Source organism: Trametes versicolor, assembly GCF_000271585.1.
Source record: "Trametes versicolor FP-101664 SS1 unplaced genomic scaffold TRAVEscaffold_4, whole genome shotgun sequence".
NCBI classification, from domain to species: Eukaryota; Fungi; Basidiomycota; class Agaricomycetes; order Polyporales; family Polyporaceae; genus Trametes; species Trametes versicolor.
In genome coordinates, this window is record NW_007360324.1 from 3,240,944 (window position 1) to 3,262,605 (window position 21,662).

Sequence of the window (21,662 nt, forward strand, 5' to 3'; positions counted from 1 at the left end):
GGTCTCCATGAGACCCCGCATCGGTGCCGCCGTGAGCAGCTTGGGTGTGGTCATTGGAGAAATAATTTCGGCGGGTGAGCAAGCACTTACCCCATGCCTTTCGGACGGATGTCGGTACGCGAGGACTAAACCATGCTACGGCCAATTATCAGTACAAAAATGATCCTCTGGCAATACGCCAGGGTTCATTACGAGTTCTCACCTTGCCCTGTGAATAACGGCATCGTCGCGCCTCACGTTCTGAACTTCCGGTAACTTGCAGAAAGTTTGCAGCAGGGAAGCGGGGCGAGGGTTGGCTGATCGGTCAATTACTTCACGTAGTGGAAGATGGTATGATGGAACGTTATAGAGACCTCTCAGGCCTCAGGTGGGATAACTCGACAAAGGACTCGGACGAGTTGGAGGAGGAGGGCAAGGTGCAAAACGAGGCAAAACCTTCTTTGGGCGCCTGATCAAAGAGCGTCTCTCCGGCAAGCTCCAGCGCTTGTATCCCGTCTCTTTCATCCCTGCCGCTTCGTCGCCACCCTCGACTTTGGTGTCGGTTTTGTTGGCACACGTTGGAGAACAGGTGATATCTGGTCCCTGTTAATGCGTCATGTTTACGTTCTGTCATGGAGTGATGCGGCTCTTCCAAACCACCGGAGAAGCTCTCGGCAAGTCTGGAGTTCAGTCAGCACGCAGTCTGCCACGACGCCGAGAGCCGTCATACCATACCTTAGCGTATGCTATCGCCGTCCGTTGTAAGTATGGCCTCGGGATCCCTGTGAGCTTTCAGAAGTAGAGATTGGTAAGTGCTTCCAGATGGAAATGCTACGGCCGATTTATATGGTTTTAAAACCCCATAGCACTAGACCGGAAGCATCTCACCGCTCACTCGTCGACATCCTCGCGCATTCTTTCAAACCAGATACCAAGCACGTACACCATGACTCCGAAAATGCAATACGGTATGTCGTCTACCGTGACTGGCGGCTTCCTTACCGGTCTGACGGAATTGTACAGTTCGCCTCGGCAACTCTGGCCTGAAGGTTTCCAAGATCATCCTTGGCTGCATGTCCTACGGCTCGCCCGAATGGCAGCAGTGGGTTCTCGGCGAGGAGGAGGGCATCAAGCACATCAAGTTCGCGTAGGTCTACCCAGCCGTTCAATCTCCACCAACACGGGACTCACGCTAAGCGGCCCAGCTATGAGCATGGTATCACTACTTTCGACACCGCAAACGTGAGTAGCACCCATACGCACATACGCCGTGTTGAAAATAACGTGCGTGTGGACAGGTATACTCGAATGGACAGTCAGAGATCATCCTCGGAAAGGCGATCAAGCAGCTCAACCTCCCGCGCGAGGAACTCGTGATCATGACCAAGGTACGCCTTTGTCGCACACGTAGCCCCGATACTTACCTCATCACTCCCTCTCAGCTCCATGCTGCTGTGCATCCTGACCCGGCCGTCTTCACATTCGTCAAGAGTGAAGAACAGCTCGCGGAGCTGGGCATTATCAATCAGCAGGGGCTTGGCAGGAAGGTACGCTGTACACCAGTCTGCGAGAAGCACAATGTTGATTTGTGACGCCTAGCACATCTTCGACAGCGTGAAGGCGAGCTTGAAGCGGCTTCAAGTCGAGTATATCGATCTCCTCCAATGTAGGCGACCAGCCTCGCATTCGGCATGATTGTGACTGACGGCACTTCGTGCAAGGCCACCGCTTCGACTACAACACCCCAATTGCGGAGACCGTGAGCTCTAATGATTGTCTGGCCGCACTTGCGTTTCTTTTCTGACCAGACCCGATTACCTCCGTAGATGCAAGCGCTTCACGACGTCGTCCAGGCAGGCTACGTCCGGTACATCGGGATGAGCTCGTGCTACGCATACCAGTGTGCGTATAACATTGCTGATTTTCTTATGTGGATGATACCTACGGCGCGCGCTAGTCCACCAGATGCAGAGTACGTGGCCCATCTCTTACCACACGCTAATCACGAGGCTAACTTCCTACGCCAGACTACGCAATCACGCACAACCTCACCCCATTCATCTCGATGCAGAACCACTACAGCCTGCTGTACCGCGAGGAGGAGCGCGAGATGTTCCCGACGCTCAAGCTCTTCGGCGTCGGCTCGATCCCCTGGTCCCCGCTCGGGCGCGGGAAGCTCGCTCGACCGCTTGGCGCTGACTCAAAGCGCGCGCAGAGTGACGCGTGCGTGTCCTTCGTTCTGTTTGGATAGCGGGGTGTTTTTTGACTATCCATCCGGGGACTGCAGGTATCTCAAGTACTACGACAACTCCGCAACGGACGACATCGTCAACCGGTACGCCCCTGCTGGATGCGTGTATGCGCGCAGTGTCGCTGATCACGTACATGGCTAGCGTCGAGGAGCTGGCGAAGAAGAAGGGCGCCAGCATGGCGCAGATCTCGCTTGCGTGGATCATGGCTAAGCCCGGCGTGAGCGCGCCCATCATCGGCACGACGAACTTGTCGAACCTGGAAGACGTCCTCGGTCAGTGGGCTTCAGTGACATCATGGCTCGAGTCGTATACTGATGGTTGGTTTGGTATGTGGTAGGCGCTTTGGATGTGGAGCTGACCGAGGAGGAGATGAAGTACCTCGAGGAGCCGTACAAGCCAGTAGCAGTTGCCGGCAACTTGGGTCCGGAGGCGCACAAGACGGGTGTCGTGTAGAGTTCTCAGCGCGTGTTTTGTCATGAAGTGGGGACCCCCTTGGAGGAGCATGAGTGTGTGTTCGATGTAGACTGTGTCTTACATCTATAGCCTATCACGATAGATTTGCTGGTTGTGAAACGGCGGACGTGGGCGTGCGAGTTGCCAGAAACGTGGAATTCAGCCTTGAGCAGCTGGGCGACGTATGCATCCATTATCTCAGAGTATAGAGTACGAATCGGAATCCATATACTTCGCGGGACTTCGTATGGGCAAAACAATGAAGCGATGGGTATGGGGAATGTAAAAAGCGCGAGCGATAGTTGCAGGTAAGATTGGGATGATTGTAGGGGTTTGGGTATCGCTTTGAAAAGTTGAAGCACGATCGGGTCTCATTATGGTTGGTGTAGAATACTGGCGCCGGCGTTGTGGCGCAAGATGAGAAGCTGCACTAGCGGGAGGTAAGCAAAGCGAAGCTGCGTCCGCAATCTGAGATAACGGACCTGGTAGAGCGGACACACCCAGGGGACTAGTTCTCGTTAGCGGGAGCCTCGCCCTCGTCCCCTTCCTGGAAATCGGCCCCATGCTCCTCGATGCTGCCTATGCTATCTCCATCCTCCTCCTCGTCAGGCTCGAGGCTGTCATCGCTATCGTCCGCATCGCTCTCCACAAAATCCACCGGCCTGTCCCTCGGCAGCTCCGTCGGGTACCACGCGCCGTCCGCGCCCCTCTCCCACTCGAACTCCGTCGTGAACGCGACGTGCCGGAGGCGCGACGAGCACCGCGCGAACGCCGCGAGCCAGCGCCGCTGCAGCGCGAGGTCGCGCGCGAAGCGGAACGCGTGGTTCTGCCCGCCGTACTTGTACGCGGCGTCGGAGAGCAGCAGCGTGTGCAGGCGCGGGAGGCGCGTGACGACCGCGTCCCCGAGCGCGAGCACGTCCGCCTGCGTGGGGTGTGGGGTTAGCGGTGAGTCGGGGTCGGGGACAGTGACGGGCTTACGGGCTTCGGGGACGAGGTGAGGATGAGCACGATGCTCTCGATGCTGGGGATGTACGGCAGCAGCTTCTCGAAGCGCTTGATGTTGAGCTTATTGGCCTGAAAGGCGAAGTGCAGGAGCGGCATCGTGGAGTACGTCGCGTACGAGACCGCGTCCAGGTTGTCCCGCCAGTAGGGCGTCATGTCCGGCGAGTAGTCTCCGCCGTTGTGCTTGTAGGCGGCATCGGACAGGCGGAGCGCGCAGATGGGGCGCTGGGTCTCCGCCTCTGGGGGGAGGAACGCAGATACGAGGTCGGGAAAGCATGAGAGTTCCCGGAGCGCGGGCCAGTGCGTAGGCGGGACGACGAAGTCGTCGCGCATCCGCCACATCGTTTGGCGGACGCAGAGCGACTGGACTGTGGAGAGATGGCCGAACTCGGGGATCTGGAGCGCTTGGGCTTGAATCTCGAGGTATTGGAGAGCTGGGAGCGTGGAGAGCGGCGGAACGATGAGCTGGAAGAGGGCCCTTTTCAGCGTCGTGACCGAGAGGCTGCGGAGAGTCCCAGCGCAACACGTGATGACGGCGCGGAAGATGGCGATCATGCTTGGGGTGAGCTCGAGAGGGACGTGCAACTTGAGTTCGGAGAGCCTGGGAACGGGGAAGCGCCTGCTCAGGATCTGGCGGAAGAGCTGCTCCATTCGCGCGGTCCGCGGCGAGTTGGACGACATGATGAGCAAGAGCTCGATAGACCGGAGTGCGGGGCGCGGCTTCAGGAGGAGTTGCGCCCAGATGTGGATTGAGCAGTCTCTGGCTTCCATGCATCGTAGGGTCTGGATGTTTGACATGCGCGAGACGCTTTCGATAAGGAGCGTATCGAAAGTGGGATGTGGTTGTCCAGGGAGAGCCTCGTGGCAGGAGCTCTGAAGCAGGAAGGTGCGAACGAGAGACGCCAGGTTCCGTTTGAGGAAGAGTGCCGATGGGTCGGCGGCGAGGGTCCTGACGCATTTCTGGGCCGTGTCGTATTCGTAGAGGTTGATGGTCCGGTAGAGGAGAGGTGTGCATATCTCGTTACAGGTCTTGTCGGCTAGCGCAAGCGAAGGCAAATCCGACTGACTGGCCAGGGAGCAGACCATATGCAGGAGCTCGTTTGGCAGTCGGAGACGTGGAACAGCAGCCATAGCTATTCCTGGCCTCTAGACACGACCTGTACAATGTCGTGAGCATTGAATGGTCCATGGTGGACCCAGATATGGTGGTAAATGCGAGAAGAAAACATACGCGTGCCCGGAGTGCTCGACCTAAGGAACTGTAGTGGGGATGGGGCCGGTGGGTCTGTAAACCTGCGGGGATCGACTCGGACAGCGGCCTTAAATACGCTGATCAAGCGCTTCCTAGGCGGTCCCCGGCGAGACTCTGGGGCCGTTTTAAGTGACGCCCTGTGTCGTTCCGAGCGACGCTTGCAAAACGTCGTCGATTTTGGGGGAAGTTTGCAAAGCGTCTCCGATTTTGAAGGACGCTTGTATCAACTTGCTATGAGAGACGGACTCCGACGGTTGATCCGATTTGCCGCCAGACGCCGATCACCGTCAAGTCGATTTACGCCTCGGATCCCCACTAGCAATATCAGTGGTGCTCGACGGCGTTGAGAGAGGTGACCATCGTTGCGCTGGCCGCGCTTGCGAGTCCGGAAAAGTCGTCGCGAGTCGCGCTGCGCAGTACGTGTGGAAGAAGCAAGGCCCGGGCCGAACGCCGATTGAACCGCTTGGGGTATCGGCATCCTCCGGAGCTAGCGCCCACGGGAGCGCCACGATTGACGCTGCCCTCCCTTTGACTCTGCACTCGTCGCACTGTTTGAGCCTTGTGCATACCTGCTCCACGCTTTTCGAGCTGTACGGCACCTAGAAATATTCGGGTCTCGGTCGCATGCATCCTCCATAGACATCTGATATCACGGCTTAGATGAGTACCTGCCAGGACCTGCCAGCCGTCCTGATGAAAGTTGGAGTTTGCACGAGTTGAGTTCAAAGTTGAGCTTCCGCGCAGCTAGAGTTGGATGCGGCTTTTAAAAGCCACAAACCTACCGCATAACCCAGTGGACCTTGCCCACCTACCGTGACAATCCCTCAAGGTCACTCTAGGCGGAACCTCACCATGTCAGCCGATCCAGACGCCGCTGCAGAAGCGATTGAGCTCGCTCAAAGCATGTACGTGAGCACGTCACCTGGGATGTGTAAAGTTTAGAGTATAGATTAATGGAAACGCACATAGATTTGTCAACAATTTCTGCGGAGATGTAGCCCTCAGTGCGGCGAATTTGACAGTCAATGGGGTCGCTTGTCTGACAAGGTCCTATCAGCCCTGCTGTTTTTCGAATACGCGACGACTCTCGATCGCGAGGTGAATCTGTTCTGGAAGCGCAAGTTTACGGGCGCGACGACTCTGTTTCTCACAAACAGATACATCCCTTTGCTCTTACACGCTGTGGACATGTGCGGATATGCACCAATGAGCGATAAGGTGAGCATCACGGCACTGCTTTCGAGTAATCTACCAGCTGACTTTCTTTGACGCAGAAGTAAGACTGCGGAGCACCTCATGTTGAGACGCGTAGCTCATATATCTTCGGACAAAGCTGCTCTGCGCTCACGTATATCGCTCAAACGATTCAAGTACTGCAGTATGTCCCATGGGCCGGTACGTTACAGAGTTCCTGTTTACTATAAATGCTTTGCATGCTGATTTCGCACATTGCAGCGTTCTCAGGACTTAGAGCATACGCCCTCAGTGGACCGAGTATCATTCTAGGACTAACAACGTTCTTGCTATCGTCCGTGGCCATTGCCGTCAACCTGGTGCGTCAACTTCTTATTCCTCTGTCTCACCGAGAGCCTCATTGACTTGCAGACACAATACCATTGGCTCATCGGCTTCAATGATCCTACGTATGGATGTTCGAACGTGCTCCTCATCCCAGATTATTTGGTGCATCGGTAAGTCAACTTGTGTGACAGGCACTAACTACTTCATTCTCTAACAACGTTCTTGTGCAGATGTGCGGCACCTCCGGCTTTCTACTTTCTGTGACTTTCTGCTCACTGATCCCCTGACTTAATCTCCAGTGACGATCGTCTCCCGAACGTGTATGATCGCCGCCGATGTGCTCGTCATCATCATCACATGGGCGGCAACGTATCGCATGCGGGGTCTCCGCCTCAACGGCGGCATCGGGCGTACTTTGTCTGCTGTGCTGTTTGAATACGGTCAGTGGCCAACACCTCCTCGTAGTGCGCTCAAGGCTGACCCCCTGATAGGCATAATCTACTTCCTGTGAATTATACTCGTCTCTACACGTCAGCTTCTGCGACTGAGGTGCCCTTGTGATAGCTTCCTCACCATCTTGAACGCTCTCCATCTCTCCTTCACACTTGTGTCGGTATGTGCTTCGCGCGCATTCATCCGATCAATTACTGCTGATGTGCCTTCCTACAGCTCGCAAGCGATAGCATCTCGCCGGTCAGCTACGTCACGGTGTTCACGGAACCGTAAGTCGATGCACACTTCAGCACGCCTATGCCATTTCTAGCTCGCCGAATCATGAATTAATGACGTGCTATGGCCAGGATCACTGCCGTGCTCATCTCACGGTTTCTCTTCGAACTGCAAGAAGCGAATGCAGACGTCACGGCTTCTGATGCGCACAACGATGTCTCCTCTCGCACTACTTCGCTCAACTTTGCGCGTGTCGTTGGAACCCTTGGATCCCCTTTGGTATCTCAAGACGAGCGGTTAGCTAGGCCCGCGATGGATTCGGAGACGTATGAGCTGGAGGATGCGGGCAAGACCGTGCGCACGGTGGAATAAGGTGCGCGCGACCGATTTCAACAAGCATATTTCGTCGTTGACCGGCTTTTCTTAACAGTCTACATATTCCTCTATTATGATAGTGTACGATAATCTCAATTTATGTGGACTACTTACTTGTAGCGTCAGCCTGACAGCAGACTTTCACTGGTCGACTTCGAGCACCCTAGTGGGGACTCGGTACATGCTATGTGGCTTAAAATCCTGATTGTGCACCACATGTCCACGCGTAATACGATATCTCAGGATGATTTCGTATCCTATCGTTCGATCTTCGGGCATGTCGCAGACTTGGTGGCTTGGACACCAGGGCAGCGGCGCAGCGCCACAAAGGCGTCGTCGATCGGGATCTAGCCAGCGCCAATCTACAATAGCTCAAGTGGCTGGAACCGGTGGCTGAGAGAGGTTGTCTCCGCCCGTTTGCTTCCTCCGAACGTTCACTCACCACCGCACGCACGAAACGTCAGCATATCGCTCCGAAGACGCACATATAGGCGAGAAACCAATCATATCCAACAAGAGCACCATGTCAGAGTCCAACGCGCCGGGTTCGACTTCAGGATCGGCTTGCACGTGTGGCGAGTGCTTCGAAGGCTGGCTCTCGCCGCGCATGCGCGAACGTCTCGAATGTGGGTGGCTTTTGTTACCTTAGCCCATACATATGGAAACTTACCTTGAGCCTTATCGTTACAGACTCGACGGAGCTACGTTACGGGCTCGCGAAGGCTTTACTTGACACACAAGATGGTGTCCCAGACGACGTCACGAGCACCCTCCCAATCGACTACGCGCAGATCGACGTCGCGTTCTACTACCTCCCGTCAGAGCTCCGCGCGAAGATTAGCACCTCTCCACCGGAGACTCAGAGCGACGCGGACGCGTCTTCAAACACCGGCGACGCGATCTATCGCGGGTACACCGCTGCCTTCAAGGTGGCGCTGGAACTAGCCACATCTTCTTCAGGCGAAAACGGGAAGGCGCGATGCTTCCCCACCGTCTCCGACCTCACCAAACGCTTCTCCGAGCTCCGCGCTGCCTCAGCAGACACTGCCTCCGACTCGGAGCTCGACGCCACCGCGCGCGAGCACCTCGCTGCGTTCCTCGACGCCGGCGGGTCCGCGGAGTACGCGCTCGACTGCATCGTCGATCGCGCGCGCGAGGAGCTGTCTCCGCTTGGACGGCTGTACGACACGGAGAAGGAGTACATCGACGCGGTGCTGGATGGGAGCGATGGCGAGCCGCGCGGGGCGTGCGCGAACGATCTTGACTTCGCGCGGGTCCGGGAGAAGCTGGGGCTGCCGGCGGAGACGAGGGGCGTCGATGTCCCGCTGGACGATGGGGATCATCTGGACCCGTTGTCTGATGAGGAGTAGGAAGTGCGAAAGGAGGAGTATCTAAGATGAACATGCTGAACGCGAAGGAATCGGTGTATGTTATATCTCTCATATGTTATGACGAACGACATGGCTTGGATTCGACCGCGGCGTGAACCTGATTGAGTGTACAACAGCAAGCGAGTTAGATTCCGTCACGACTGCAGTCTACAGATTTAGATTCAGCCGGGTCGAGACATTCGTCGAGCAATGAGGCATTTATTTGTACTTCAAGTGAGTATGCAGGGTTACTGTCGTACATGATAAGCCGTTGTCGCGCCCTTCCAAGTCAGTTCACAAACGCACAGGTGATGCGGTGCATTTACTTCGATTCCACCTCGGAGGTCCCGCTCCTTTTAATCCTCCACCTGTCGGCATCCACGTTGTCGCGCTGGCCCGCTGGCCCAATATCGACGATGAGGCACATGCCCACGTACATGATGCCCATGGAAGCGTCGTTGCCGTACGCCGCATAGGTATTCTTGATTCGGTTGTTACTCGTGACGTTCGTGAGCATATGCACCGTCGCGGTCTTCTTCGGGAGCGTGTCGTCCGGGTCATACTCCTCACCAGATTCTGGGGTTTCCTCAGCCTTCCGGGTCATGTGCTTCAGCTCGCGGCCCTCTTCCGGCGTCGCAGTCTCGAACGGGTCGACACGATACATGCGCGTCGCGCCGTAGTAGCGCAACAACTGCCGGTCTATCCATTCTCCTTCTCCGGCCCAGTCGACCACCGGCATCCGGTGGAACAGCGTCGAGCGAAGACCACGTCTGTCATCCCATTCCTCCTCGTGCAGAAGCTGCAGTGCCGGGTGCAGGTCATGCGCATGGCATGCGTGCAGCAACGCGGCATCGCTCCCTTTGAGCCAGGCCTTCAGGCTCGTGAGGGGTTCCACGTCACCATCGCTCCAAGTCTTGGGAAACGGATACAGGTGACGAAGACCAAACCCGAGTGTGCCACCGTTTGGCAGGAACGCCGGTTCTGCAAGGATTGCCTGGAGCGCGCTGGAGACCTCGGATGGGTTTTCGCCAACGGGGTGCAGTACGCGCAACGCAGCTGCGGAACTCGTCGCCGTTGCAGACGCGGGCACAGCTCCCGAAGGTGAGAAGTAGAGGTTATAGGTGGCGGACACACGGTGTCCGGATTCAACTAGCGTGACCTCGTGGTCGACGTCGCTGAAGAACGCGGCGTATGCGATGCTGGGGGGAAGGCTGGGGTCTGAGAGCAGCTTGCCAGAGTCGAAGACCCATTCGCGTCCGTCGTGTCGCAGGATGAGTGCGCCCCCGACGTGCGGGGTGGGGAAGACGATGACAAGGGATCCGAACATGTTCTCCGCGCGTGGGGTGTCTTTGTGCGATTTGAAGAAAGCATTCTCTCCTGGGCAAGTGCGATCAGCGCAAGTCAAGGCCTACTCAGAGGCTCGACGTACCGTATACATTCAGCTTGTACAGTTCAACTTGTATCGCCCTGTCATCGGTTCCGGGGAACAGGCCGGAGCGTATGGCATCAAGCATGCTCGTATGAGTGTCGGCGTTGAATGCGAGTACGAAAGAATCGAGGTCCAGCTTGCCAGCTTTGCGATACGACTCGTCGAAGACGTCCTCTTGATTGACGCCAAAGGACGCAGGTTGACACGCCTCGGCGAGTCTATCGAGCTCATCGACTGTACCGTTGGCCAGGTCTATCCGACTGCGAAGAAGGAGTGAGAGCGACGTACTAGCGATAGCTATCAAGATACTGACCCAACTTGTTCAGCTTTGCCGTAGTACAGCAGGAAGTCTCGCGGCTGGCCCACGAAAGTGCCGCTGCAATATGGAACGTTGTCAGTGAGAATCGTGCGAAGACGGTGAGCGGCGTCGGGGATGGTAGTGTTGGAGGGCATCTTGTCTCGCAATGATCAGGCAGAGAACTAAGGCACTGTTGCTCGGGCTCCGATCGTGCTTAACACCGCTTGGGATACAGGGATTCCCTTTGCGAGAACTACGATGTCGTCAATGCTCCGGCAGATCTGTACGCACTGTAATTAGAGATGGGAGTAGCATTCGACACGGTGACCCACACGCCGACAGTTGTACTGTGTAATCTCTCCGGGATGACGTGTTTCCCGGGGAGGTGGCGCCTACTACTCGCGGTGAAGAGGGTGGTGAGCCCGTGAAGTGAATAGCGCGGCAGAAGAGACATTCACTATGGCGTGCAATGCAGTGGCTGCATGCGCAGAAGGCTTATGATGCCGACAGGGTGGGGTGGCAGCGTTGGTAGTAGGAAAGCGAGCTCGATACAATGTTGACAACCTAAGGGTGTTCGCTCACACACCGATAATTTCCTTCAGACCCGAGCTCCCAAGCTCTTCGTTTCCTTGAAAAAGATCCGCCTTCTAGAAGAAAGCGGTACCGGTTGTGCGCCCTCGTACATCTAAGGGTCGCGGACTCCACTGTAAAGGACACAGTGCTTCGAAAGGATATTGAGAAACATACCTGATGAGGACTCCATGACGCTCCGGTCCATCAACAGCGTCAAACAGGACTGCATCTAAGATTACGAGGGGCAGTACGTTCTCAGTCCAGTAGACTTCGTGTCGTTAAGCGAATTATCCTTCGAGGGCAAGTTTTTGTAGATGGCTAGCTCATTAACAGAAATAATGAGAACCCACGAACTATCCAAGGAGCCATTTCACAGAGATACAGCTAGGAGAAAGCAGCAGGTCTAAGCGAGTCAGCGAGCTCACAAACCTAAGAGAAGTCGAGTGCATGTAGGAGAGAGAGGAGGGCCCGGCATGTCGGATATCGAACAGTGCTTATTTGGCCGCTTATGCTAGTTAAATAATGCCACGTGGTGTGAAGGCGCGAGAAACGAGCGCCTTCGAATCATCTCACTGAGTCCGCGCTTGCCAGTGACGGCGACTGGTCGACGATGCTGGTTTGATACTGATGCAGGAAGGTCCTCTGTACTTAATCTGGTCACTGTATTCATACGACTTTATTGATGCAGATCTTTACCTCCGTTTGTTTACCTCTCTTGCAAGTTCTCCTTAACGCCGGCCGTGCCGCGCGAGACATAGTAGGCTGGCCTGATAGGAGTGGGGACCCTGGGTAAGCACTCGACGAACCGCGGGGTGTTGTGCTGATGGGCATGTCACAGCGATCCTAGGTATTACGTCTAAGCTGCGGCAGCGATCCAGATGCGCAGGGGTATGCACGCTCTTCCCTGGATTCCTGAACTCCGATGCGGAGCAGGGAGGAGTCAAACTCACTCAGACAAGCAAGCATTCCACGCCAGGTCCGATTGTTCCGGATAAGAGCCCACGCTCATGTAGTCATCTCCTCCTGAAGTGCATCCGCTCGATCACGAAGCACGACTTTGAGCTGCATTCGACCACGATGACTTGTCCTTCAAACCGGAATGAGCGGATATGAAGATGCATGCTGTGAACGTTTTTGTATCTGGAACCGACTGCCTGCGCATCGTCGGGCATTGGCCAGTCACAAGTGCTGCGAATGACATTTGCGGTGAGAACTTGACCTTCCACGGCCTTATCCTTACGTCCATTTGGGCAGACGAGAGGCTGCCCGATGCCGGGACCCGGGATGGGTACGATGCGCTACCCTATAAACAGGTGCTCACCCCTCCCCGGAGAAAACACTCAACGCCCATTCGCCAACATGGAGTCTACTTCCGTCTCGCCTGACCCGTCTACCCTTCTCACTCGTCTGCGCACGACTTTGCGAGAAGCCCTGCCATTTTGTAACGGCACTCTCCAAGTCGCGAATGACAATCTGGAACTTTACTACGGGAAAAGAAACCATCGGTATGTTTGCGTCTATCGCCGAAGTTCGCTGACGATCTTGTCGTTTACCATGCTGATGACAATCATAAACAGATACCTCCACTTCGCAGAGTCACAGACTCCCCAGGGGCAGGCCGACCTGCAAGAGCTCGAAGAGACGTGCGACGCGGCCACGTTTGGTAGGAACCAAGAGACCGTCTTGGATGAGACGTACCGTAAAGCAGGGAAGATGGATGTTGAGAACTTTGTGATGCGATTCGACGCTGAGCGCTCTGGCCTCATCGACGTCGTTCGTGCAGGCCTGCTGACCGGCTCGCGCGAGAAGAAGGGGATTGATGTCGAGCTGTATAAGTTGAACGTCTACGGTAAGTGCGAAGCTGTTCGAATGTAGACTGACGCTGACACGCGATGATGCAGGCAAAGACGCGTTCTTCAAGCCCCACGTAGACACGCCGCACTCCCAGAAGATGTTCGGCTCCCTCGTGATCGTCTTCCCCACCCCACATGAAGGCGGCGAGCTCATCTTGCGCCACGAGAGCAAGGAGTGGGCGTTCGATGCCGCGCAACTCCTCTCTGGCATCTATGACCGCATTGCGTACATCGCATTCTTCAGCGACGTCGAGCACGAGGTCCGTCCTGTGCTTGCCGGGCATCGCGTGACGATCACCTACAACCTCTTCTTCGCCGACGACCCGCCTGTTCGTCCACCGCCCCCGGGATCCCTGTCCATCTTACGCCCCGTTCATGCGAACGTCGCACCTATCAAGGACGACTTGAGCGCGTTCCTTGCGCAAGTCGCTCCGGGAAGCACGCTCGGGTTTGGGCTGCGCCATGTCTACGCGCTGCCCGTCTCGTGGGACGACCGTAGCGACGACCCCCTCCACATCTTGAAGCGGGCTCTCAAGGGGAGCGACGCTGCGCTGTTCCACGCGTGCGAGGAGCTAGGCTTGCAGCCCAAGCTGCGTCTCGCCACGAAGACCAGGCGCGGCCCGATCCTGCTAAGTTATATGCAGGAGTTTGACTACGTAAGCATGCACGACGACGACGAAGGCTTCCCGGAGTCCCTGGAGGGTACTTTCTACCGGGACACAAAATTCCCCTTCGCTGACGAGGAGAGCGAAGATGAGGCCAAAGACGACGATGGCGGCGCGCATAGCGATGAGTCAGAGGAAGAGGACGACGACGCGGACAACCCTCGGGAGCGAATTTCCGTGCATTGGGTCACTCGGAAGAATAGAGTGAACCGCACGTCTCAACCGTACGCCTTCCACTTTGGCAATGGTGCTTCCGTGGGTTTCCTTTACTTCTCCGTGTGCCTCATCGCCAACGTCGGCAACCCGGAAGAAGACGACTCGGATGAAGAGGAAGACGATGAAGAGGCTGAGGAAGAAGGTGATGACAACGACTCCCATGGAGAATGGCGTGGGGTGTGAAGGAGGTCACGGCGAGTGCGCAGGGTTAGGCGGGCGTAGAACTTTCTCAGGAAGCTACCAGAGATTTATTTGATTAGCAGCAAGCGGATGTGAAGTAGAGCAAATGCGCAATCGGTACAAATCCGAGTCATTCGCACGAAAGCTGAGCTCCGAGTGAGTCACAAGGGTGGCAGGCCGGGGAAGTACATGGATGATGCAGCGCCTGATACAGCACAGCAGATCTTCTGCATCATCTTTACGTCTACATGTTTCGGACCCAATCGCGCGTGCATCCAGGGAGCTCTCGTATTTGAAGGGGGCTCCCGTCGTCGCAGACCCATTCATAACTGGTTGCAGCATGGCTCCCGTCCAATCTAAACCATCCTCCCTCATCGCTCATCTCCGCCAAACACTCTGTGATGAACCTCCATTCTGCAGTGGAACCATCGTGCTCTCGAGCGACATGCTTGAGCTCTACTACGGGAGGGAGAACCCATCGTACGTATCAGCATCGCGTCTCAGCCCTTTGAGCTCGAATGTCATGCTTACGATTTTCATGTCCGCTTGCAGCTTTGTAGACTTTGCCCAGTCAGCCTCGCCCGAGGGGCAGCGCAGCCTGCAAGAGCTCGAGGCCGCGTGCGAAGCTGCGCCTTTTGGCAGAAAGCAAGAGACGATCATCGACGAGACGTACAGGAAGGCAGGGAAGATGGACTCCCGAAACTTCATGACGCGCTTCCATGCAGAGCAGACGGGCATCGTGGACATGATCCGCACTGGGCTCCTGACCGGTTCGAGCGAGGAGGAGGGCATATCTGCGCAGTTGTATAAGCTCAACGTCTACGGTAAGTCGTGTCCGTTCTAGTCGTACCTGTACTCAAACCACGGGGATTAGGGAAGGGCGCATTCTTCAAGCCGCACGTCGACACACCACACTCCCAGAAGATGTTTGGGTCGCTTGTCATCGTCTTCCCCACTCCGCACGAAGGCGGGCAGCTCATTCTCCGCAAAGAGAACAGCGAGTGGACATTCGACGCAGCGCGACTGCTATCAGGAAGTGCTGATCGCATCGCGTACGTCGCATTCTTCAGCGATGTCGAGCATGAAGTCCTTCCTGTGCTCTCTGGACATCGCGTGACGATCACGTACAACCTCTACTTCGACAATGCTCAGTCCCGGCCAAAGGTTCCCAAGGGCCTCGCCGTCACGCAGCCTCTTCACGCGAGCAGCGGAGCTATCAAGGAGTCCTTGCGAGCTTTCCTCCGCTCCCCGAAGATACTACCCGACGGTGGTACAATCGGGTTTGGGCTCCGCCACGTCTACGCGCTGCCCACTGTGTGGGATGATGGCGACCCCGAGCCTCTGCGAGCTATCGGGCAAGGGCTCAAGGGGAGCGACGCGGCGCTCTATCGCGCGTGCAAAGAGCTTGGTCTGGCACCGCGCCTGCGTCTCATAACGGAGAACTTCGATGACCCTATTATGCTCGATCATATCAATTGCCTGGGACACGTGGGAGAGGAGGACGAAACGGCGATCCTACTAGATGCAGGCGGCGTCTTCATCAAAGATGCTGAGTTCCCCGGCGACGATGAAAATGACGAGGGCGAGGGTGTGGGTAAGACCGACAGAGAAGGCGAAAGCGATATCGAACACGAGGGCGAGTCGGTGGACGACTCGGGCAACATTGACACCCAAGACAACGCTTCTGATTATGGCTCAACTGGATTCTCTTACGACAGCGACGAGCCATGGAAAGGTCACCGCAAGCTCCCAGTACACTGGGTTACGGAGCTGAACGGGCTGAATCGGACGTCTCAGGCGTACCTTTCGTACGGAAATGAGGCATCGATGGGCTACATGTACGTCTTTGTTTGCCTTATTGCCGACGTTGGCAAGCACAGCGACAGAATTGTCGGCTTGTCCATGGTGGACGAGGGCGTCGCAGAGGGCGAGGGAGGAGCACAGCCGAGCGGGACAAACGAGGCAGTTCCGGGAGCCTGAGCGGGAGGTTTGGGCGTTGGTAGCCGCATGTGTAAAGTGTTGTAAGGCCAGGCGACTATTACATGGAAGCAGTATCTTGGGCGCGGAGCGTGCTGTGTACGACGGAGTGTCTCTCGAGCGACGAATGGCCTCCGATGGCGAAAGACGAAAGATGAAAGAATGGGAGCGAGTCCGACGCGCTGACCGGTAACAAAGCGGCCCGGTCCGGTTGTTGTGGCATTGTTTGTTCGGGTGGGCGTTAGCGCCCTGAATGCTCTCACGCGTCTCAAACTCCAACCACCTTGACCGCCGCTCCCGTTTATGACCATTTCTTCTGCATTTGCCCAAACCGCAACATAACCCTTCCGCCACCCGCGCGTCTCACAGAACTAAACCTTTGAACAGCATAAAGCATGTCGACAGAGCTGACAGACCGCCAGAAGAATGATCTGTCAGTAATCTCTCACGGCAACTTCTCGCCAACCGTCGGAGACTCGTCGTTACTGACATCTATACAGCCATCGCGCCATGCTAGACTACTTACACTCCGCAGGGCTTCACAGGTCATATGAGCAGCTCAAAGAAGAAAGCGCACAGGTACTCATGATGCCTAGCATTTGCGCCGTATGACGACAACGTGCGGCAGCTCGACTATGAACCAGACCCGAATAGCAAGACGAAGGACCTCCTCGTGAAGAAGTGGACCAGCGTCATTCGCTTACAGAAAAAGGTAGAAGGCAAATGTACTGTCTGTCCTCTACACGTGCTAATACCCCAGCACCTCAGATCATCGATCTCGAGTCGCGACTTGCCCAGGCGCTACAAGATAGTGCAGGCGCCGTCGCAAACCCGGCGAGCTTGAACCAGCGCAGCAATCCGGATTGGCTCCCTACCGTCACCCCGCCAAAACTGACGCTTACAGGGCATAGGGCGAACGTCAACGCGGTCACATTTCACCCGCGCTACTCGGTTCTCGTGTCTGCCAGCGATGACAGCACTATGAAGGTGTGGGATTGGGAAACGGGAGACCTGGAGAGGACTATCCAAGGGCACACGAGGCGTGTTAGCGACTGTGACTATGACTCCAAGGGAAAGTATTTAGGTAAGTCTTCCTCGCGCTTCCTAGGCCGTACTCTCTTAGTTCGGCTGAACATGCTTCTCTCGCAGTTTCATGTTCCCATGACCTATTCATCAAGTTGTGGGATGTTGAAAACGAATACAAGAACGTTTCCACCTTCCGAGGACATGAGCACTCCATTTCAACTGTTCGCTTTCTCCCCGGAGACGATCGCGTCGTCAGTGCAAGCCGCGATCACTCAATCCGTATCTGGGAGGTGGCTACTACGTTCGTGCACCTTTTACTTTCTGCTGTTTTGTATACTGACAACGCCTTCATACAGGCATTGTATCAAAGTTATCAAACCTCACGAAGACTGGATCAGGGCTGCGATACCGAGTCCAGATGGTCGCTTCCTAGTGACGAGTTGTATGGATCACGTACGTTCTACCTTTGTTCTTCAGGGGCTGTACACTAATCTTGAACCGAAGACGGCACGCGTGATCGAAATTGCTACAGGTGCTACGAAAGCCGAGTTCAGAGGGCACAGCAATGTGGTCGAGAACGCCATATTCGTGCCCCGAAATGTTGTACCCGCGATTGCAGAGCTAGTCGGCACGAAGGTACGCCCTCACATTCTCACCTCCATCTGAATTTAAGTTGACCCAAGTCGACGTTGCTCCAGGTGCCACCATCTACACCCGAAGAGCTATCTGTCGCGTTTGTGGTGACCGCATGCCGCGACCAGAAGATTAAGGTTTGGGACGCACGGGCTGGCCAATGCCTGCATACGTTGGTATGTCTCTACCCTCCTTCTGCGCGAACGCGTCACCGATAACACGTATTCTTCGTAGGTCGGGCACGATGGTTGGGTGCACGGACTTGCATTCCACCCCAACGGCCGATACCTGCTATCCGCCGCGGACGACGGCTCCATTCGGATATGGGACATCAAGACCGGGCGTTGTATTCGGAAGATCGAGACTGGCGAGCGCTTCGTGTCCTGTCTGGCTTGGGGTCGCCAAACCACGGGAGGCAGCGCGCCGGCGGATGCGGGCGCAAAGAGCGACCAAGGGGAGGCTCCGAGACGCGTCAATGTGATCGCTTCTGGATGCTGGGACTATGTGTGTTGTTTCTGCCTCCTGTGTTGAGTGACGTTCTGACACATTCGCGTACCTAACACTCAGAGCGTGAAGATTTGGAAGCCTTAGGAGCCGGTTGCATTGCCGGAGGACTTTGTTCTCATAGTGCTCACGTCGTCGGGCGCCCGATCGAGTTCGGTACAGCCACAGCCAGTAATCCTGTCAGCGCATGCTGGACATCTGCGCTCTCTTCCACGTTATCGCATCCTGAAAGTTGTTGCAGGCCCATGTCGCGACGTCAAGACCACCTCGCGACGATACATGCATCAACGTACAGTGTTTCCTGTTACAATGGTCATGTCTGAATAGGGCGCGAGACTCGGAGTCTAGTATGACATCGGCTAATGGTCAGACGGGCGCCGAACCCGGCGACCTTGTTCTTGCTGTGCGGACCATCTCAGGGAAGTCTCGTTATGCTCATCATATAAAGTCAATCGCAAGCACCAGCACGTCGCTTGCGTCATGAGAACATGCGTGCATATCTCCTAGAAGGCCGCTGTTACCGCAGCACAGCGTCCGGAGGCGCCGCAGAAGCCAGCGTGATCGTACTTAATCACTCGAATTGGCTCATGCTCGCCTTCCTCATCGCCGCCATCTGTCGGGCATACCTCCTCCCCCAGTCGTGGATCGGAGGACCACCTTGCTCGTGGAATGCGACAAGAAGGACCATTTAGCCCTCTCACCTCCCCTGCTACGACTCGCGACATGGCCGCCGCGTTGCCCATTCCCGCTGTGGTGCCGCGACGCGACGAGGAATTCTACTGTCGCGATGTCGTCTTCCAGGTGAGTGACCTATCAACGCCATGGATCACATCATTCTGAATCTGTGTAAACCATACTAGGTGGAGGACATCCTGTTCAAGGTCTCCCGCCGTCCTTTCGAAGAAGACTCGGAGGGGTTTGCGAGCATGTTCGCCCTCCCGCCCACCGACCACCCGTCCGGTGTGGAAGGGACCTCTGATGCCAATCCTATTCACCTCCCTGTCACGGAGGACGAGTTTCGAGCACTGTTGCACGTCATATTCCCCACGTAAGTCCTATTTATATTTACCTCGTAAGCCTCTGCAGCTGGCGTCAAACTGATCCTCACTCGTATGCCGCTAGATCCTTCACAACGCGCGCCTTGACGAAGGACAACTGGATGTCCGTCCTCAAGCTCGCGGACATGTGGGGCTTCGACGACGTCCGCGACAAGGCGATAGCTGAGCTCCGCCGGCTCATCCCCGGCAGCGCCGAGCGCGTCCGCATCGCGCGCCGTTTTGGCATCGCGGGCTGGGTCGAGCCCGCGCTCAAGGAACTCGTGCAGCAAGACATGCTGAGTGCGGGAGATTTGGAGGCGCTCGGGTGGGACATGGCCGCCCGCCTGATACAGATCCGCGAGAATGTGCAGTTCAGCGGGAATTGCACCTGCGGGTGCAACTACTGCTCTATCGCGCACGGCCCTCTCCATGTCGGGCACGCGCACCCCGCTGCGGGCTCGCGGTCGGGAGTCGTCACCGCGACGAGCTTGCGCAGGGGAATGGATCCTGTTTCGAGGATCAGGGAGGTGTTCTCGCCGGTCGAGCTCTTCTGAGGGTGTACCAGCTTTGCGTTCATGTTGTAGGCTGTGATAACTCGTTACCGCTAGTTGCATGTCTGTACGATATTAGTGTTGATATGGTACACTCTCCTGTATTTCGAGCTGTCGTCTGTTGTTCTACTCAGCCGTATTATATCTCGGTCAATCTCGTCCCCTTCGGCTTCGTCCGTTGTACTGGAGTGTTGCCGATGCACGCCTAGCGACAGGGCTCTAGCAGGGCGTCCATACATGCACTGCATCCAAACATATCACAGGCACTTCGACCCAGAGTCATCCTCACTGCGATTGCAAGCCGCTTCGACTCGGAATGCTCAACTTCACCGCATAGGTCAACCGTGATCCGACATTCCAGTTCAAAGGTGCTATAGTGACACAATGATCTGCAAACTGCCAAGCAACATGAGCCTTTAGTACGTGAAGGTTGGATGTGCATGTAGCGAGCTCAAGACGTCAAAGGTGTATACATAGCATTGCGTAAAGCTCTAGCCTGCAACTGCGAACTGAAGAACGCCGGCGGAACGAAGTCGTTCGATAGCGTGATTGCGAGCCAGAGGCGTGAGATCGACGGCATGATCTGGGGGGAATTAATGGTAAGGCTGGTGGCCTGAGGCTGGTCCAAGGGCCGCTCCACAGCCAGTCGCAGGATTCGGACCCGACGCGGGCCACCAATTGGGGACTGCTCCAGAGAGAAAGGGACGACGAAATCGGTCTGCGCGAGCAGCCGCTCGGGAAGCCTGACCGCGGGGGGGATAGCTAACGAACAGCGGCCGCCGCTAATGTCCACCAACGGGTACTCCTGAACTTGACAGTGCTGGGGGTTGCAGTAGGAGCAGAGGGGCGCCTCCGTACGTAGGAACGCCTGGGTTACTGCAACATGAGAGTGGATGAAGTTGGAGATAGAGATTTGAGCGCAGATGCCGCCCGTGCAGTGGGAGTGTTGTGGGGATGGAAATACATCTCGCTGCGTAGGGTCTCCTACCGACGGAGTGAGAGTTACAGTAATCTGGATGAGCTGTTTGAATGCTGTGCGTCGACCCAAGGCAGGCGATGACTCCATGTATAGGACGGAAGAGCAAAGTGTTGTCTGAGCGACGAGCTCCATGTTCGAGTCAGAGCGTTCGCACTTCAGAGGATGGACAGTGTATCCCAGCGCAAGGAGTTCCTCTTGACATGATGGTGCAAGGTCTATGGGGACGAGAGGAACGGTGCCGCATTCAGACAGGTAACGATGGTCGTTCGGCCGTATCTCAGTTGCGGGGGTTGAATGCGCCATGTGTCGTCGATCGAAACCTGGAGTGGACGATGCTGTATGGTGGAGGAGAAATAGTTCACTGGTCATCGGTGAAAGACGACCGCCCATAGCAGCAATCGCGGGCCCAGAGATGTAGACGACCCGAGAGAGAGGCCGCCTTAGACAATCGCCGCGACCACACCTCATGTGGGTGGCAATAGGTAAGCCCTTCTCTTCATCCGGACCAGGCGACGGGGGGAACAGCGCCAAAGCGAGAATTCCCGCACCCCGTAGTGTGCAACGTAGAATGGCAAGGGAGTGAGCGCTTCCCAGGGACAAGCAGCGGTGGTGGTCATTCTCGTGATAGTGGCGAAAATAGGTCGAAGTGCCGTTGATCGCCTCAGTGACTTCGGGTAGCTGGGCGAGATTGATGCATGGAAGGCGGAGGCGAACACCTTGGGGAGTGACCACGCAGTGAAGAGGAGGTACCTCGGGAGTCCACCCAGCTAAAATTCGGAAGAAGGACGAATATTGCAGGGGTGTGAGCGGATCGATACCGCCGGCGAGACGAAACTCCCGCGCCGATGGCGCAAGAAGACCAGTGGGC

At 56.2% G+C, this 21,662-nt stretch overlaps 9 protein-coding genes across 9 annotated transcripts; 7 read left to right on the plus strand and 2 right to left on the minus strand.

The window, feature by feature from the left end:
- Positions 1-925: 925 nt before the first annotated feature.
- TRAVEDRAFT_46323 (Aldo/keto reductase) lies at positions 926-2,684 on the plus strand (the record flags this gene model as incomplete). The annotated part of the gene is made up of 13 exons (XM_008038225.1): positions 926-947; positions 1,003-1,126; positions 1,185-1,221; positions 1,278-1,367; positions 1,422-1,526; positions 1,579-1,645; positions 1,701-1,738; positions 1,806-1,881; positions 1,937-1,951; positions 2,007-2,202; positions 2,267-2,314; positions 2,373-2,503; positions 2,569-2,684. The coding sequence occupies 13 exons, from the start codon at positions 926-928 to the stop codon at positions 2,682-2,684; spliced, it is 1,065 nt and encodes a 354-aa protein (XP_008036416.1).
- Positions 2,685-2,957: 273 nt separating this feature from the next.
- TRAVEDRAFT_64290 (uncharacterized protein) lies at positions 2,958-5,319 on the minus strand. Its single transcript, XM_008038946.1, has 4 exons — positions 4,918-5,319; positions 3,663-4,843; positions 3,167-3,606; positions 2,958-3,114 (listed from the first exon to the last, which is right to left on the minus strand). The coding sequence occupies exons 2-3, from the start codon at positions 4,815-4,817 to the stop codon at positions 3,193-3,195; spliced, it is 1,569 nt and encodes a 522-aa protein (XP_008037137.1). The 5' UTR covers positions 4,818-4,843; positions 4,918-5,319; the 3' UTR covers positions 2,958-3,114; positions 3,167-3,192.
- A 471-nt stretch (positions 5,320-5,790) lies between these two features.
- Positions 5,791-7,500, plus strand: TRAVEDRAFT_46325 (uncharacterized protein; the record flags this gene model as incomplete). The annotated part of the gene is made up of 11 exons (XM_008038226.1): positions 5,791-5,843; positions 5,908-5,942; positions 5,996-6,156; positions 6,318-6,333; positions 6,394-6,491; positions 6,544-6,589; positions 6,759-6,899; positions 6,951-6,966; positions 7,024-7,072; positions 7,129-7,181; positions 7,260-7,500. 11 exons carry the CDS (start codon positions 5,791-5,793, stop codon positions 7,498-7,500), a joined length of 909 nt encoding a protein of 302 aa, XP_008036417.1.
- A 526-nt stretch (positions 7,501-8,026) lies between these two features.
- On the plus strand, positions 8,027-8,959 carry TRAVEDRAFT_71243 (uncharacterized protein; the record flags this gene model as incomplete). The annotated part of the gene is made up of 2 exons (XM_008038947.1): positions 8,027-8,129; positions 8,194-8,959. 2 exons carry the CDS (start codon positions 8,027-8,029, stop codon positions 8,871-8,873), a joined length of 783 nt encoding a protein of 260 aa, XP_008037138.1. The 3' UTR covers positions 8,874-8,959.
- Positions 8,960-9,195: 236 nt separating this feature from the next.
- TRAVEDRAFT_46327 (uncharacterized protein) lies at positions 9,196-10,755 on the minus strand (the record flags this gene model as incomplete). Its single annotated transcript, XM_008038227.1, has 3 exons — positions 9,196-10,250; positions 10,303-10,562; positions 10,616-10,755. 3 exons carry the CDS (start codon positions 10,753-10,755, stop codon positions 9,196-9,198), a joined length of 1,455 nt encoding a protein of 484 aa, XP_008036418.1.
- Positions 10,756-12,532: 1,777 nt separating this feature from the next.
- On the plus strand, positions 12,533-14,090 carry TRAVEDRAFT_46328 (uncharacterized protein; the record flags this gene model as incomplete). The annotated part of the gene is made up of 3 exons (XM_008038228.1): positions 12,533-12,678; positions 12,751-13,022; positions 13,075-14,090. 3 exons carry the CDS (start codon positions 12,533-12,535, stop codon positions 14,088-14,090), a joined length of 1,434 nt encoding a protein of 477 aa, XP_008036419.1.
- Positions 14,091-14,625: 535 nt separating this feature from the next.
- TRAVEDRAFT_118467 (uncharacterized protein) lies at positions 14,626-16,067 on the plus strand (the record flags this gene model as incomplete). The annotated part of the gene is made up of 3 exons (XM_008038948.1): positions 14,626-14,911; positions 14,962-15,681; positions 15,823-16,067. 3 exons carry the CDS (start codon positions 14,626-14,628, stop codon positions 16,065-16,067), a joined length of 1,251 nt encoding a protein of 416 aa, XP_008037139.1.
- A 392-nt stretch (positions 16,068-16,459) lies between these two features.
- TRAVEDRAFT_58046 (dynein regulator) lies at positions 16,460-18,393 on the plus strand (the record flags this gene model as incomplete). The annotated part of the gene is made up of 10 exons (XM_008038309.1): positions 16,460-16,497; positions 16,565-16,643; positions 16,693-16,776; positions 16,833-17,148; positions 17,214-17,391; positions 17,447-17,543; positions 17,595-17,726; positions 17,789-17,899; positions 17,958-18,227; positions 18,291-18,393. The coding sequence occupies 10 exons, from the start codon at positions 16,460-16,462 to the stop codon at positions 18,312-18,314; spliced, it is 1,329 nt and encodes a 442-aa protein (XP_008036500.1). The 3' UTR covers positions 18,315-18,393.
- A 590-nt stretch (positions 18,394-18,983) lies between these two features.
- On the plus strand, positions 18,984-19,683 carry TRAVEDRAFT_104976 (uncharacterized protein; the record flags this gene model as incomplete). Its single annotated transcript, XM_008038949.1, has 3 exons — positions 18,984-19,028; positions 19,088-19,275; positions 19,350-19,683. Coding segments are annotated over 3 exons (567 nt in total), but the record flags the coding sequence as incomplete, so codon positions are not given.
- Between the last annotated feature and the right edge of the window lie 1,979 nt (positions 19,684-21,662).